Source organism: Aedes aegypti, chromosome 3, assembly GCF_002204515.2.
Source record: "Aedes aegypti strain LVP_AGWG chromosome 3, AaegL5.0 Primary Assembly, whole genome shotgun sequence".
In the NCBI taxonomy this organism is placed as follows: Eukaryota; Metazoa; Arthropoda; class Insecta; order Diptera; family Culicidae; genus Aedes; species Aedes aegypti.
The window spans coordinates 108,003,526-108,021,822 of NC_035109.1; the positions used below are offsets into that span (position 1 = coordinate 108,003,526).

At 42.8% G+C, this 18,297-nt stretch overlaps 1 protein-coding gene across 1 annotated transcript; it reads right to left on the minus strand.

The window, feature by feature from the left end:
• Positions 1-1,218: 1,218 nt before the first annotated feature.
• On the minus strand, positions 1,219-9,110 carry LOC5570156 (conserved oligomeric Golgi complex subunit 3). Its single transcript, XM_001658908.2, has 6 exons — positions 8,790-9,110; positions 7,701-8,507; positions 7,482-7,645; positions 7,282-7,421; positions 2,439-3,133; positions 1,219-2,026 (listed from the first exon to the last, which is right to left on the minus strand). Exons 1-6 carry the CDS (start codon positions 8,958-8,960, stop codon positions 1,304-1,306), a joined length of 2,700 nt encoding a protein of 899 aa, XP_001658958.2. The 5' UTR covers positions 8,961-9,110; the 3' UTR covers positions 1,219-1,303.
• Between the last annotated feature and the right edge of the window lie 9,187 nt (positions 9,111-18,297).

Consider the following 18,297-nt stretch of genomic DNA (forward strand, 5'->3'; position numbering starts at 1 on the left):
CAATTCTCGAAAAGTAGAAATCGAACATAATTGTGCACTAAAATGCCTTCCCATAAGCTTGGTACAGATGTTCAGATACAAATTGTCCACTTTATCGTAAGTTTGAGGGGTCCCGGGACCTGAAAATGTTCAATTGTAGGATTAATGAAATGCAATACTCATAGTTATCCAATTCAATCGTTTCTCAAAAGGTTTACACTTATGCAATTTTCTTAAAATTCCGTCATGTAGTGGCCACATTATAACCGATTCCAGAAATTATCTGTGACTTGAACTTTGCCTACCTCCAGGGGCACAAACGCACGGTACCCTTCTCACCCGACCTGACCCAGAGATCCACCGTAATAACTCCGACCACAGGAATATTTCCGCGTTCCTCTGTCCACTTCTAGAAACTAGATATGTGTGCCAGTATACTGACAAAAAATTATTTGAATCCATCAAGAATTCGCTGAGCGGTGAGGGTTTTAGAATGTTTGCATTCACTCAGGCCTATACGGGTTAAAGTGACTGGCTTAAAAAAAAAGTGACCAAGTCACTAAAAAGTGACTCGCTACCAGCCTTGCGCATGTGACTGTTGAAGTTCAGTCGATCGTCTAGCATTACGCTCAGGTGTTTCAGCTTTCGCTGTGATTCTATGGCATGCCCCCCGACAGTGATCTAACCGTGCATGAAGTAGCTCTTCGAAATCTGGCACAAATTGTCGGAAACCGCATTCTGTGCAGCGCTGTGACAATGGCCTGGAGCTGTGTATATGTATCGTGTGGCATGTACGAAGATACTGTATAACTTGGAAAGTCGAGAAAATTTCCAACTCGAAAAGAACTCGACGAGTGGGATTCGAACCCACGACTCTCAGTTTGGTCTTGCTCAATAGCTGCTCATATATGGACTCCTTTAAACAGAAGCTGAATGGTTCCAATCGTCCACTAAAATGAAAAAGACATTTTTCTTTCGCTGTATTGACCCTCACTGCCTGCGCTCTCAGTGACATTCAGGTGATCTTCGAAGGGCTACTTTCACCTTTCAATCGCATGTATCTCTGGAAACATTATTGACGTTTCATTTCTTGCCATTACTATTATTCTTGGACTTCGTAGAACCGCTGATTAGTAGACACCTAGTTCCGCATCTCGAAGTTAAACCTTCGATGGAACCGCATACCCCTTCATAGACGTCCACTTAAAGGAATTCGGACAAATGACGCTTCAATCCCCGAATGATTTCAATAGTTTGATATATTAAATATTGCATGCTCTTCAGATAACAACTAACAGAATGTATCATCCCTTATCAATATATCTTACTCGGCCTCAATCTTACCTTCAAGCGCCTCCTCCACAGATGCTTCCTCCGCACTTACCTCAACCGCCTCGGAACCTGCCTCGATTTGAACCACCGTATTGGCTCCACTATCGAAGCTTACCTTCTTCTCAATCGGCGGCTTGACCGAAGCACCTCCATTGCCTCCCATTGAGGAAGCACTGATCTTACGCTGAATTCCGCCGAAAGGCTCAGCCCCGACAGTGCCACTCAGATTGACGCTCGACAGCAGCACCGAAATCTGCTCCGCCGAGGGGCAACTGACGACCGTTAGATCATCTTTGCTGTACGAATTGGTGGTCAGCAGTTGTTCCAGCTTGACAAACGACCCGATAATGTTGTTCCGGATCGGGCGGAACAAAATGAATTCGGTGTCCTTGTTGGCCAGATAGAGTTGCATGGATCGCTGCAGTGCACCCAGTTTGGTTTTTATGTTGCGAATGCTTTCCTGAATGATGGAACTGATCTGCTGTGGGGCAGCAAACGCTGCCATTCGCAGAGCGAGGCCTTGCTGCTGTTGCTGCTTTGCACCGGGTTGGCTTGATCCGGATGCTGCACTTTGCTTCACGTGGTTCTGGGCGGTGTCGATAAAGTTCAGAATGGGTCCCACCAGTTGCCGGGTCGCGTCTTTGATGAACATCTCGCAAACCATTTTCAGCTGACGGTCGACGTCTTTGCGGGAATCCAACAGTTGCTCTTTGACCTGAATTGGTAAATTTAGAATTAGAATGTTGCACATTGCGCCAGGTTGTAGAATCATATTGACAGCTACTGGAAAAATCGGGGGAAAACAGGAATTGGTGGAATGATCTCTGAAAGATATCCTGGATATTTTGGAGATTGTTCAGAGTAATTCCTGTGGAAATTCGAGATACCATTTCAAAATCAAAGCAGAATTTACTGCAAGGAGAAATAAAATAGTGACTTTAGAGACCATTTTAGTTTGAAAGGAAGGTCTCTATTCCATAAAAAACACAAACTTTTTAGAGACACGCATTAAAATAGAGACCAAGTTCTGTATCTTTTAGTGAAAATATTTGTTGTGTCATAATTTTGCAGTCTGGAAGGCCCAATGAGTATTGGCGTTGAGCGATTTTCAAAAAAAGGATCCATACCTGAGGTGTTCCGTCCAGCAAAAACTCCAACAAAGCGTTATTGGACCCCAGCGCGAACAACTGCTTCCTCTTCTGCAGCAGCTCGAAGGCAGCCGTTTTCACCTTGCTGAAATCCAGACTGGTCTCCTTGACGGTGAAGTCGACTCGGAAGGGCGCAATTTGCTCCCGCAGAATCAGCAGATGCTTGATCTCGAACAGTTCTCCATCGATGCTGGTTTTCTTCTGGCTGATCTGCGCTGCTGCGTTTGAAACGCTTTGGATGCAATAGGCCAGCGCCTGTTGGGACAAGCTCTGGAAGATGGCCCGATCTATGCAACGGTAGAGCCTCGAAAGGCAGACCAATGTCCGACGCACCGTTGGGTACCACATGCCGTGCAGGTCGGCCGGCGAGTTGCTGGCTCGGGACTTCGAAGCCTGTTCGGCCTGCTGGTTGATGCTTTCCACTTCCTGCGATGCCAGCGAAGTCATGGACACGATGGAGCTGCGGGAATCCGCGCGGCGGAGATAGTTCTCCTGCAGGGACAGGGCTATGCTTTCCATCATTTCCAGCTTCTCCGGATAGGCAAGATCGCCGGCGGACGGGCGATAGTTAAGGATGTCTGATTCCAGGTAGTTCTGCGCTCGGAAACCGATCCGCTCCTGGACGTCCTGCAGCAGTTGGTAGACGATTTTGGCGAAAGCTTCCAGCGATTCGGCTGCGGAATAATTTAAAATCTTTATTAGTGTCATTCTAAATAAGAACTTCTCTAGGAATTCCTACAGGGGTTCTTCCTGGATTGTCTTCATAATTCCTCCAGGAATTTTTCTAGGGATTTCTCCAGAAATTTCTTCAGGGATTCCTCCAGGAATTCCTTCGGGGATTGCTCGAGCAATTCCTCCATGAATTCTTTCAGGAACTTTTCTAGAAATTTCACCAAGAATTCCTTCAGGGATTCTTCCTAGAATTTCTAAGGGATTTCTCCTGGAATTCTTTCAGGGATTCCTCCAGGATTGTCTTCAGGGATTCCTCCATGATTGCTCTGGAATTCCTCCAGAAATTCCTAAGGAGATTCCTCAAGGAATTCCTAAGGGGATTCCTCCAGGAGTTCCTCCAGGAATTCCATTAGGGATTCCTGCAGGAATTCCTCTAGGCATTACTCCAAGAACTCCCTCAGCAATTCCTGATGAAATTCCTTCAAGAATTCCACCAGGAATATGTAAAGGGATTCCTCTGCAAATACCTACTGATTTCCCAGGATTTCTTTCAGGGATTCCTCCAAGAATCCCGACAGAGATACCTCCAGCAATTCCTTCAGAGATTCCTCCAGAATTGTCTTCAGGGATTCCTCCATGATCGCTCTGGGATTCCTCCAGGAATTTCTAAGGGTATTCCTCCAGGAATTCCTAAGGAGATTTCTCCAGGAATTCCTAAGGGATTCCTCCAAGAATTCCTTTAGGGATTCCTCCAGGATTGACTACAGAGATTCCTCCAGGAATTCCTTCAAGGATGCCTCCAGGAATTCCTTCAGGGATTGCTCGAGGAATTCCTTCATGAATTCTTTCAGGAACTTCTCTAGAAATTTCTCCAAGAATTCCTTCAGGGATTCTTCCTAGAATTTCTAAGGGATTCCTCCTGGAATTCTTTCAGGGATTCCTCCAGTAATTCCTCCAGGATTGTCTTCAGGGATTCCTCCATGATTGCTCTGGAATTCCTCTAGGAATTCCTAAGGGGATTCCTCAAAGAATTCCTAAGGGGATTCCTCCAGGAATTCCTAAGGGGATTCCTCCAGGAATTCCATCAGGGATTCCTCCAGGAATTCTATCAGGGATTCCTGCAGGAATTCCTCTAGGAATTACTCCAAGAACTCCCTCAGCAATTCCTGATGAAATTCCTTCCAAGATTCCTCTGCAAATACCTACTGATTTTCCAGAATTTCTTTCAGGGATTCCTCCAAGAATCCCGACAGAGATACCTCCAGCAATTCCTTCAGAGATTCCTCCAGAATTGTCTTCAGGGATTCCTCCATGATCGCTCTGGGATTCCACCAGGAATTTCTAAGGGTATTCCTCCAGGAATTCCTAAGGAGATTTCTCCAGGAATTCCTCCAAGAATTCCTTTAGGGATTCCTCCAGGATTGACTACAGAGATTCCTCCAGGAATTCCTTCAAGGATGCCTCCAGGAATTCCTTCAGGGATTGCTCGAGGAATTCCTTCATGAATTCTTTCAGGAACTTCTCTAGAAATTTCTCCAAGAATTCCTTCAGGGATTCTTCCTAGAATTTCTAAGGGATTCCTCCTGGAATTCTTTCAGGGATTCCTCCAGTAATTCCTCCAGGATTGTCTTCAGGGATTCCTCCATGATTGCAGGACTCCAGGAATTCCATCAGGGATTCCTCCAGGAATTCTATCAGGGATTCCTGCAGGAATTCGTCTAGGAATTACTCCAAGAACTCCCTCAGCAATTCCTGATGAAATTCCTTCAAGAGTTCCACCAGGAATATGTAAAGGGATTCCTCTGCAAATACCTACTGATTTTCCAGAATTTCTTTCAGGGATTCCTCCAAGAATCCCGACAGAGATACCTCCAGCAATTCCTTCAGAGATTCCTCCAGAATTGTCTTCAGGGATTCCTCCATGATCGCTCTGGGATTGCTCCAGGAATTCCTAAGGGATTCCTCCAAGAATTCCTTTAGGGATTCCTCCAGGATTGACTATAGAGATTCCTCCAGGAATTCCTTCAAGGATGCCTCCAGGAATTCCTTCAGGGATTGCTCGAGGAATTCCTTCATGAATTCTTTCAGGAACTTCTCTAGAAATTTCTCCAAGAATTCCTTCAGGGATTCTTCCTAGAATTTCTAAGGGATTCCTCCTGGAATTCTTTCAGGGATTCCTCCAGGATTGTCTTCAGGGATTCCTCCATGATTGCTCTGGAATTCATCTAGGAATTCCTAAGGGGATTCCTCAAGGAATTCCTAAGGGGATTCCTCCAGGAATTCCTAAGGGGATTCCTCCAGGAATTCCTAAGGGGATTCCTCCAGGAATTCCTAAGGGGATTCCTCCAGGAATTCCTAAGGGGATTCCTCCAGGAATTCCTAAGGGGATTCCTCCAGGAATTCTATCAGGGATTCCTGCAGGAATTCCTCTAGGAATTACTCCAAGAACTCCCTCAGCAATTCCTGATGAAATTCCTTCAAGAGTTCCACCCGGAATATGTAAAGGGATTCCTCTGCAAATACCTACTGATTTTCCAGAATTTCTTTCAGGGATTCCTCCAAGAATCCCGACAGAGATACCTCCAGCAATTCCTTCAGAGATTCCTCCAGAATTGTCATCAGGGATTCCTCCATGATCGCTTTGAGATTCCTCCAGGAATTTCTAAGGGTATTCCTCCAGGAATTCCTAAGGAGATTTCTCCAGGAATTCCTAAGGGGATTCCTCCAGGAATTCTATCAGGGATTCCTGCAGGAATTCCTCTAGGAATTACTCCAAGAACTCCCTCAGCAATTCCTGATGAAATTCCTTCAAGAGTTCCACCCGGAATATGTAAAGGGATTCCTCTGCAAATACCTACTGATTTTCCAGAATTTCTTTCAGGGATTCCTCCAAGAATCCCGACAGAGATACCTCCAGCAATTCCTTCAGAGATTCCTCCAGAATTGTCTTCAGGGATTCCTCCATGATCGCTTTGAGATTCCTCCAGGAATTTCTAAGGGTATTCCTCCAGGAATTCCTAAGGAGATTTCTCCAGGAATTCCTAAGGGATTCCTCCAGGATTGACTATAGAGATTGCTCCAGGAATTCCTCCAGGAGATGATTCCTTCAGGGATTTCTCCAGAAATTCCTTCAGTATTATCTCCAGGATTGACTACAGAGATTCCACTAGGAATTCCTTCAAGGATTCCTTAAGAGATTTCTCCATGAATTCCTTCAGGGATTCCTTCAAGGATGCCTCCAGGAATTCCTTCAAGGATGCTAGTAATTTTTTCAGGGATTCTTCCAGGAGAGGATTCCTTCAGAAATTCCTTCAAGAATGCCTCCAGGAATTCCTCAAAGAATTCCTTCAGGGATTCTTTCAAGAGAGGATTCCTTCAGAGATTCCTCTAGGAATTCCTTCAGGGATATCTCCAGGATTTAGTACAGAGATTTCTCCATGAATTCCTCCAGGAATTCCTTCAATGATGCCTCCAGGAATTTAATTCCTTCAGGGATTCCTCCAGGATTGACTACAGAGATTCCTTCAGGGATTTCTCCAGGAATTCCTTCAAGAATGCCTCCAGGAATTCCGTCAGGGATTCCTCAAGGAATTCCTTCAGGGATTCTTTCAGGAGAGGATTCCTTCAGAGATTCCTTCAGGAATATCTCCAGGATTTAGTACAGAGATTACTCTAGCAATTCCTTCAGGGATTCCTCCAGGAATTCCTACAGTTTCCTCCAGGATTTACTTCAGGGATTCTTCCAGGAATTCCTACAAGGATTTCTCCAGGAATTTCTATAGGGATTTCTGCAGAAGTTTTTACATGGATCCTTCCAGGAATGCCTACAGTAATTCCTTCAGGATTATCTTCAGAGATAAATCCAGGATTGTCTCTAGGGGTTCCACCACGAATTCTTACAAGGGTTCTTCCAGGAATTCCTCCAGGGATTCTACCATGAATTTCTCCAGGAATGCCTACAGGGATTCCTCCAGGAATTTCTACAAGGATTCATCCAAAAATTCCTACAGTGATTCTTCCAGGATTGTCTTTAGGGATCCTCCAGGTTTGTTTCTAGGGATTCCTCCAGGAATTAATTCCTTCAGGGATTCCTCCAACAATTCTTTCAAGGACTAGTTTAGTAAGAGTATTACGGAAAAGGCATGCTTACGGTTATAGGTAACGTGTTCATCGAGCATTTCAACCCGAAGAATGCTGCAAATTTCGGCCAACGTCTCCAAATGATCGATCCTGATGATAAATGGCCTAAGCGTGTCATATAAAATAGTGCACAACCCTTCCATATATGCCCTAGAAATATTCCGAAAATGATGTTTTATATAATCAAATGGGAATTTTTAGAAAACTTACGTCAGTTGGGGACTTGAATTGGTGAAGAACTGGAAGAACAACCGGTGCTCATCCTGGCAGACATGCACCATGAAGGCACATGCCGATCGCACCAGTGCACAGTGGTCTCCCTTGTGCTTCTTACTGAGATCACGGATCGCTTGCTCCACTCCTGAGCTCATAATCTACAAATGATATCATGAATTCAGATTTTCAAATCAATCCCACATCCCAGCTTACCGTTGCCCTATTAGCCAGGAACTGCTGATGCAAGGCGGCCAGCAACTGTTCGTATTCCACGCTTCGATCCAGCCGTCCCTCAATCATCCCTGTAATTCTCTTTACCCTGGGTGCCGAAGCCTGGAACTTCCCGTAGTACAAAGCGAACGCCGCTTCCGATCCCTGCTCCATCCCTGTTTCACTTCGCTGTGGCCCCAGAATCTGTGCCGTGGCATTCGTCAGGATGTTGCTCACGTAGTTTCGCATCATCTGCGTTGCTTTGGACAAACAGTTCCGATACTTCACCCCGTAAGCGAAGGCCTCACTGAACCCGGGATTAACCCTCATGTATTCCAAGCATTCGTCGATCGTGTTCAGGATTTCCACAAACGTATCGTTCGAAACCGAAAACGTCGGATTCTGCAACCTCTGGTAGATGCTCTCCGCCTGGCTGAAGTACTTCAGACGTCTCCTAATCTCCTCACCGATTTCGTTCAACTTGGTCTGATCCTGAAGCAGATTCTCGCTCGCCTGATGCAACGAAGACGTCTTCTCCGACACGAACTTGTACTCATTTGTCAGCTTCTGCAGCGATTCCAGCGAAACGTCGATCTCCTCCAGCAGCTTGTCGCACTCGACCGACCGTTGCTTTAATTGGCCGTAGTAATCCAGATACACGTCGTCATAGTGCTCCAGGATTTCCGAATCGATCGAGTTGTACCAGGAAAGGAAGTCCTGCGTGGAATCGATTACGCTACCGGAGTTCTTGAAATCCACCAAAGTCGTTTTGCTTTCCAGGCTCAGCTCTTGACTTTCCATCAATGGATTCTAAAAAATTTCGAAAATAATAAAATTTATACAGTTATAATACAAGAAATTTGCACTGAGGAAAGGTATGGATTTTATCAGAGCTACGTAAACTGTAGTAATACTAGTAATAAAAATAATAATACTAAAAAGTGACTCATTACCAGCCCTGTTGTTTGGAATCTATCCAGTATAATTTAGAGGTGCTATTTTCGCAAATGAAGATTGCTGGACCGAAAATCAAACCCGGGCGCTCTTAACTCGTCCGCCGTGGGTATGCCACTGAAATGAAACCAAACTTACCGTGCCAGGGGAAGTCGCACCGGTCAAACTGTCGGCCAGCCGATTGATGAACTCATTCTGGGCACTGCTGAGCGGCGCCAGAGGATTGTCCTTCTGCTCCCACTGGAGCAGTCGCGATTGGATCTTCCGTAGGTTTGCGTTTTCACTTTTCATCGTTGCGACGTCGTCCATCGTTGTAGAACTAGAGTTGAACAAGCACTAACTAATTTGTTTGACGAAAAACACGAAATTTGGTGGAAAAATCACCGATCGCGACGAGAAAATCAAATTCGTGGCGATCCGCGGTGCAGCTTGTTTTGTTTATGCGAAGCAAGAAATCACCGAAATGCAGTGCATATGTGGATTCGTCCACCATGGTCGAATCTGAAAGTGGTTCGAAAAAATCAAGCAGTTGTGATACACTGAAGGCAAAAGCAATGATAGAGTAACTGGGGTAAGTGATCCATTAGTTGCGGGTGTTCCTATACACAGCAAAAAATAATGTAATATGCATCGACGTAACTCATGCCGATGTATTGAAAATCCGATGTAATCATTAATTTCAGGTGTATTATAACATATATTCGATGTTACATTACATCGCCCCAAAATTACACGGAAACATCATTACCAATTATCATCACATTGCTGTTGTGTAATATCCACATCTGAAAATGTTGAATATTACACAGAACCAGCTGCAACCAAGTCATTCCAACTTACATTAGTGATGTTACACAAATTCGATGTAATTTCACATTCGGCATCTAATATTATTCTCACAGTTGAAAACCGGGATTATCGACACTCGAAAAACGGATTTTCTGCAAGTCCATGCGTCGGAGCTACGTCGGACAAGGTGCGCTGTTTAGTACACCAGATCCGCTGTCCAGCGCACTATGCCCGACGTTAGGTTCGACGTACAGATTTAGAGAAAAATCGGTTTTCGCGTGTCGATGGTTCCGGATTTCAACTGGAGACGCGATACATCTCGCAACACTGCTCAGACTTTGTTTTGATCGGCGGTTGGTGGCCGCCATCAGTGCGCGATCGCGTTTCATTTTTTGGATTTGCGGAGTTTCCGACGTGAAAAACGTGAAAAACTCCTGAAATTAGTGAAATTAGAAAGAGGTGGCTAGAGAGCCAATCAACGAAGGAGGAAAAAAACGGCTCTGGAGGAACTGTTGCTCTCTTGTGATTCTTCCCGTCATAACCAGCGCAACCGGTAAGCAAAGTCGGGAGAATTCTACCGTTGTCGACGTTTGTTGTCCAGCATGGAACCATGGAACCAGCCACACCTAAAGATGTCTGGTGGCTCATTGCCCATGGTCATCCATGCCCATGGATAGACTTGGGAGTAAGCTGGATGCGGCATCCCGTTCATCTGCCATTTATTTTGATGTTCAGCAACTGGCGCGCGATATGATGATGATGAACCTTAATGGAGTCTCAGCTCCGGAACATCTACGGTAAAACAGGTAACTATATGTCAACGGCCACAAATAATTAATTATTGAATGTTGAAAATTGTTTTTGGCGGTTTTAGGGTTGATTAGGGTATTGGAGAATGATTGAGAATTATTGTTTAATTTCGTTGCAATTCACACAATTTTGAAGGCTTCGTGGCCGAGCGGCTAGTGTTGTCGATCAGTAAACTGCATCGTGTCACGGGGTGTTACCTGTAGGCGAATTCCGGCGCGTATTTTCTTCGAGAACAGAAAATTTTCTTGCTGGTGAGTAATGAAAGAAAATTTCTTCTCTCCGAAGAAATTGTTCGCCGGAATTCACCTACTGGTCCATTGAAACTTTTCATAAGGAATGTTTGTCGACTGTGTCATTGGAGCATGCATGTTCGTTGTGTTACACTTTTTCTTAAGGTTTGTTCACAAATTTCATAACGCTGAAAATGGCCATTTTCGATACCCACCCACCCCCTCGTAACGCATTTTGTATGAATATTGTGCAAATTTTGTACGAGCCGTAACAGCCTTACGACACCCACCCACCCCCTCTAGCGTTATGAAATTTGTGAATGGGCCCTTAATCGAGATTTCAACAATAAAACAATCAATTCTATCTCGAGAACTTTGACCTCTTGTCATGTAGTTTTTAATTCAATTAAAAATTAAACTTTACCTTTGGTCTTTAACGGCCTACAAATATAACTTATTTGATCTTATTATTTTTCTGTTCAATTTATCCCTCCCCTTTGGTTATGCGACCTTGCCGCGATGGGAGGGCATAATCCATTAGCCCATATGATGGAAACCAAAGGCGTAACCTGTAGTGGTGGTATCACATTTTGGCATTTTTTGCTTAAAGCCGCGTCATAATTTATATGGCATAGACGCAATAATATCTCGGATGTGATCCAACGGAAATTCTGCGTCATTGATAGAATTGATGCCCATTTCAAATAATTAATCTATTCGAAGTGGAAATTAATACTATTGGTGACGATCAGTTTGCCTTTTGCTAACCTGAATGATCCATAGCCACTCTTACTATTAGCTAGCTAGACACATCGTTATCATATTCGACGTAGGGAATATAACTCTGAGGAAAATGATTAGTAGATTCACTGAGTAGAAATAAGTGGCGACAATCTTATTTTAATATGGTTTTTACACTGCCATAATAAGAAATACCTCTTTTGTAACAACGCACATGGGCCGAATCGACAATTTAGCCGGAAAAAAGTGTTTTCTCTGTTCTCGTCGATTTTAGACGTTCGATGTCTTCAGAGAAGTTATTCGTAATTGAGTTTTGCATCTTTTGAGAAAAAAGTTGAATAGGGTGGCCCTTATGTAAGTTAAATTTTGACTCAAACTTTTTTGTTAGATGAAATTTGTGGCTGCGCTCTTCTGCAAACTTTTATAAAATGTTATTCTGAACAACTTTGTCGAAGACATTTTCGATCTAACTCTTCATTTGAGCTAAGTAAATTGATTTTGAAAATTTTAACTTAGGATGGACTCAAAAAATCAGTTATTTTGGTCTAACTTTTTTATTTTCAGTTTTACGTGAATGTGGTCTTCAGAAGAGTTGCAGAGGAAGTTAAGATACATATTTTTGCTGTGCATCGCAAGTTTGTAATTCTTGTGATTTTGAAGTTATAAGCAAATTTAAGTGAAAAACTATGAGATCTTTAGATGCCAATAACTTATGGAGTTGGTTCGATCAAATTTTTCTTTTAGTGACATTAGAAAGGGCATTCAATAGGCAACTTTTTCTGCAAAAACTGTGAGAACGTAGTTTTTGTAAATTGAGAAAATTGAATTCAAAATTACACTTAAAAAACTCAAAATTCACCTGTAACTCACAAGTTTTTAAAGCCTTCAGCAAAGTTGTAGGTTTTGACCAGATCTACATTTTTTTCATATCGAACCTTTTGGAGAATGTGAAACAAAAAAATATAGAACTTATAATACATTTTACTATTAATTAATACAAAATTATTCAAGTAGTAGCAATATAATTGTACTTTTAATCTACCAATAATTTTCCAAACCTGCACACTTTTTGATAACCTTGGCTTCTTCAATAATGTTAGATTATTCCACCATTTCCATAGTTCTGTACCCCAGGCCACTATTGTCCTGTCAGTCACAATAATAGCAGTCACAATAACGAGCCATTTAAAGTTTCTTAAGTTCCATTGGCACCATTTTACATTTTGAATTATTTGTGAATTATACCACTGAGTACTAATAAAATAATAATAAAATCATAATACCATACAAAATTTACAACAGCAAGTATATGAAAGCGACTAATTTAATGTTTTATAGTAATAAATATAAGGTGACCTACATCTGAATCGTATTATCATTTATTTATATTTTGTTTCACATTTCTCTAAAAAGTTGTGTATGGAAAAGTTGTAAATCTAGTTAAATTCTACAACTTCGCTGAAGACAGCTTGCCGTTAACTTCAAAATCTTGTGAGTTACATGCGAATTTCGAGTTTTTTAAGTGTATTTTTGAAGTGAATTTTCTCCATTTGTAAAAATTGCGTTCTCACAGTGTTTGCAGCAAAAGTTGCCTATTGAATGCCCTTTCTAATGTCACTAAAAGAAAAATTTTATCGAACCAACTCCATAAGTTATTGGCATCTAAAGATTTCATAGTTTTTCACTTAAATTTGCTTATAACTTCAAAATTACAAGAATTACAAACTTGCTATGTTTAGCAAAAATGTGTATCTTCACTTCCTCTGCAACTCTTCTGAAGACCACATTCACGTAGAACTGAAAATAAAAAAGTTAGACCAAAATAACTGATTTTTTGGGTCCACCCTAAGTTAAAACTTTTAAAGTCAATTTACTTAGCTCAAATGAAGAGTTAGATCAAAAGCGTCTTCAACAAAGTTGTTCAGAATAACATTTTATAAAAGTTTGCAGAAGAGCGCAGCCACAAATTTCATCAAACAAAAGAGATTGAGTCAAAATTTTAACTTAAATAAAGGCCCAAACGCAATGATAGCGGAACGGCAACGGAAAGCGGAACCGGTCCGCTAGGATGAACTATAACATGCTAGTCGACACAGTGTTGGTTCACTTTCATTCGTTGACAGCTCAGTCGAGATGATGTGATTCATGCTGGCGAACCGGTTCCGCATTCCGTTGCCGTTCCGCTATCATTGCGTTTGGGCCTTAAGGGCCACCCTATTCAACTTTTTTCTTAAAAGATGCAAAACTCAATTACGAATAACTTCTCTGAAGACATCGAACGTCTAAAATCGATGAGAAAAGAGAAAACACTTTTTTACGGCTAAATTGTCGATTCGGTCCATTGTGCATTGGAAGATATGTTGAAAACTGAACTCAACTCAATTTTTACGAAAATTCAGATGGCACTGACTTGCGATTCACGGCAGTTGAGAAACGGATGTTTTGCTATTTTCAAGGAATTTTGCCTACAGCAGCGATGGGCCCGAATATCACTGGCTTCGCTGACTGTGATTTGCTTTGCTTGGCTACTGTAGAGTGAATTTCAAGATTATTCTCAACCCTTATTGTTAGGTTGCCAAACCCAACTAACATTCACTCATTTAACAAACACCATTATGGCAGTTTTATCCAGCATCACGTTTTATAACATTTTAATAATTTCCATGGCCAACCTTTGTTCAACCATTGTTCACACAAATTTGGAGAAACTTTAAAGCATGTCGTTGAATACCAACTTTATTTTTCAGCTTTAAAAACGTTTTACAAGCATTTAGTTCAGCTTTTATACGGCTGGTCCAAAAATAATTAAAAACTAATAAAAACAAAATAAGATTTTTCTAGGCACTTTATAAATATAGTGTGCACAATTATTATGATAGTATAACAGTTTTATTTAAAAATCGCCTGGATACTGGATACGAACTCGAGGTCTTCCAATCGTCAGCGGTATGCCTTGCCATCTGCGCCATCCTAGAATTGATGATTGTACAGTCCAGTGCAAAATATAAACTTCTCATAGCTGAATATTGACCATGTTTGAGCTTCTATTCGACAACGTCTAATCAACACATGGCACGCTGATCTACAACTGAACAAGCATATTATTCAGCTGCTGTTTAGTGCTGATCCAAGCTGAGTTCATTCGGCTATTTTTAGCGCACAGTGAGAAAATTTATGTCGATGTTGGTCAAAATAATGTTTATTTACACAAAGTAAAATCAGTCTGAACTGATTAATCTAATTTCATCATAAGTTTTAGTTTGTTCAAAACTGATTCATTAACTTAAATAATTTTATGAATTATAGTTTGATAATTTTTTTATTTGTATTTTTCATAAACCTATTACATATGCATTGAAGAAAAAGTTCTCTGTATGAATATATTTGAATCATTTGAAGGGTTAGTCCTCAGAACCCACCTGAATAGAAAAATATTCGAATATCTTGATGCGCGGGATTTTTATTTTCAGAAATGGCCAAATAAATCGTTTTTCTTAGATCGCAGTATTTATTCAGTTGTGAAGAAATCTCATTTCAAATGTAGCTCGCTATAGAAATTTATTTAATTAATTCTGTCAAATAAATTTCCACTTTTCTTGTACGGAAAAACATCCCGAGCAGGCGAAAAAAGCTTAGCAATAGAAAATATAATATGGATAGCTAAAAGTGATATTAACTTGATAGATATATGATATAAAATAACTGGAAATGATATCTAAAATAAACTACTAGAACAAAATTGGCATGTCATATTTAGATTCTGCAAGATTTTACCAATAGCTGCGAGCTATTCATTAGATCTGCGTACATCAAATTTTTCATAGGTTTATAAGTTCCAGAAACAAAATTTTGATATTGTCTTCAGATATTCAATCAAGTCAAGATCACGCTTTGTTTGTCAGTACTTTGCTCCTACTCGGAACACTTAGCTTAAATGTTTATTTTTGTTTTTCACAATAATTCTGCATTTTTGGAGACTGACCATGTTTATTTTCTGAACAGCTATTTCAAAAGTTTTAAAAAAGCATAATTTATGAGCTTTGAAATGCATTCGGAACTCAACACGAATTTCGGATATTTTGTCCATTTTATGAAATTTAGCTATAGTGTGATCGCTTTTACAAGGCTTATTTATTGCTGAACAATGTGTTAGCTAATCGTCATTTTGGCCTCTATTGGATCAACTGTTCTTATAATATATTGAAGCTGAATTAGGATTGTAGAAGATACTCATTCAGCTCTTATTCATGCTTATGTTAAACATGTGGGATTAGCTGAAGTGCGACGCAAGTAAAACGTTAGTTCGTCTTCTGAATATCCTATTATACATATACATTTGTTTAGTGGAATATTGGCTTTTTAATTGGGGGAAACATGTCTTGTTCAGCTCATTTGAAGAACAATCTTGACTAGTCGAATGAGAATCTTTGGAAACGTTTAATAAGTGGCGATTCAACTTTTGTTCATTCTAATGCATAACGTTGAACATTGATCTAAGTTTGTGTTAAAAAAGCACCTTCTCAGCTCTTTATACAGCAATTTTTTTTATTCAGCTGCCATTACCATTATTGAACAATAATTAAACATGCATGCTTGTTTGTGGCTCTGAATTGTTAGTTGGGAAGGGCCCATTCACATATTTCATAACGCTGAAAGGGGTGGGAGGGTGTCATTAAGATGTTACAGCTCATACAAAATTTGTAGAACTCATATACAAAAAGTGTTACGAGGGGGTGGGTGGGTATCAAAAATTACCATTTTCGGCGTTATGAAATTTGTGAATAAACCCAAAGTTGAAAATCTTACTTACGCCGTTCCGTAAATCCTAAAAGTAAACGTACTAAAAGTGAACAAATGGGTTGGTTTAGAGCGGAAGGTGCATAGCCGTGTAGTTCCGGCGTATAGAATAGAACTACGGACGACCTGTTCCGGTGGTAAGAGTCCACCAAACGGGGTAACCCCAATTCAAGGTGTGATGCGAAAAACCGTGCTGAGGAATGAATGGTCGAAGGGGTGAAAAAGATGTTCGGCCGTTAACGGAGCCTGTGGGGCACCTGGGCACCCCTCACAGTATTTTGTCCCTTACCGCGTTAATGCAGGGCTCTGGCGTGGTGGACCTCTTTTCCCGTGCTACTCGTGGGATCCAATCATGAATACAAATTTAAACCAAAATCAAAATAATAGTAGTAGTGCAGGTAGTAGCAGTAGTAGGGAAGCGAACCCCTTCGCAAGAAGTGGGTTAGCTAGGTCTCCGTTGAGGAGAGCGGAAGCAGGAGGAGGCAGCAGTGCACGTAGTGCCAGTGCTGGAAACCATATTTCATCCCCGGCTAACGCATCGGGTGAGGTTATGGATGGAGCGTGGTTGATGAGGGCCATAAATAAAAGTAGAGATGGGCTCTCTGCGATGGAAGTGGCTGCACAGCAGCTCGACTCCATAATTGACTTTGCGTCCTCGAAGTCTAACATCAGCAAGGACCTCAAGCAGGCCCTGTTCAGACTTCGTAAGTCGATGTTCGCGGCCAAGCAGAACCATGCTGAACCCATGGCGACTGTGGCTGCGGCAGAACCCGTGAAATTGAAGGTGCCGAAGTCTACCCAGACGGAGCCCTTCGTCTTCGCGGGTAGCCCCAAAAGTGCGGAAGCGAATGCTTACAACAAGCAATCGCAGAAGCGCGCGAGGCAGCCGTCAGGGGAGGAGCTACCCGGCGGCGCTCGCAAGGCCAGGCGGATATTAACCCCGAAAACCGGCAGAAGTGCCGGAAAATCGGACCCCAGCCAGGCGTCCCGGAAAGCCGAGAAGGGTGGGCCCGAAAAGGCTGGCCCCTCACGGAGTGATGGGAACAGGGGGTTGCGACCTTTGAGAGGTCCTCAATCACCACAGGTTAGGGCGGATCAGGGGGGGGACGCCCCCTGGACAACCGTAGTGAGAAAGAAGAAGAAGGAGAAGCAGGAAGTTCAGGAGCGCAGGGATACCAGGCCTAAGAAAAGTAGGAGGGTAGGTGCCAAGCGCGAAAAGGGTGATGCGATCATCATCAAGACGGAAGAGTCCAAGTACTCGGAAGTCCTGAAGGCGATGCGCAGTGACGCGAAGCTCGCAGATCTTGGAGCCGACGTACGCAGTGTCAGACGCACTCGTACAGGTGAAATGATTCTCGAGCTTAAGCGCGACAAGGAGCGCAAGGGCGCCGCCTACAAAAGTTTGGCGGAAGAGGTCCTTGGCGAGGGTGTCGAAGTGAGGGCTCTGACGCAGTCAGTGACTCTGAAGGTGATGAACCTTGACGAGATCACCAACGCAGAAGAGCTCGTCACAGCACTGCGGCAACAGTGCGAGATTCAGGTGCCCACCGCTGCCGTTCAGCTACGGAAAGGTCCGGCAGGTACTCAGGTGGCCTTAGTACACCTACCTGTGGCGGACGCAAATAAGTCCGCTAAGGTAGGCAAGATCAAGGTTGGTTGGTCAGTATGCTCACTGAACATACATGAGCAACCGGTGATCTGCTTTAGGTGTAGGGAACCAGGACACAAGTCCTGGGGCTGTAAAGGCCCTGATAGGACCAAGTTGTGTAGGCGTTGTGGTGAGGAAGGTCATAAGGCACTAGGCTGCAAGAACCCTCCCAAGTGCTTGATTTGTTCCGGCAAGTCCGTGAACAACAATCATCCAACGGGAGGCTCAAGGTGCCCGACCTTCAAACGAGCCATTAACGAAAAGTCACAGTGCAGGTAACGCAGCTGAACCTGAACCACTGTGACGCAGCTCAGCAACTGCTGTACCAGGCAGTTGCTGAGTGGGGGACGGACATCGCCATCATATCGGACCCATACCGAGTACCCGCCGGCAACGGCAACTGGGTCGTGGATGGATCCGGAAAAATGGCGGCGATATGGACGACGGGTAAATACCCCGTCCAGGAGTTGGTGTCTACTACCTACGAGGGCTTCGTGATCGCCAAGGTAAACGGGGTCCTCTTTTGTAGCTGCTATGCGCCTCCGAGTTGGTCGACCGAGCGGTTCACGCAGATGCTGGACTGCATGACGACCGTGTTGACAGGGCGAAGGCCAGTAGTAATAGCGGGTGA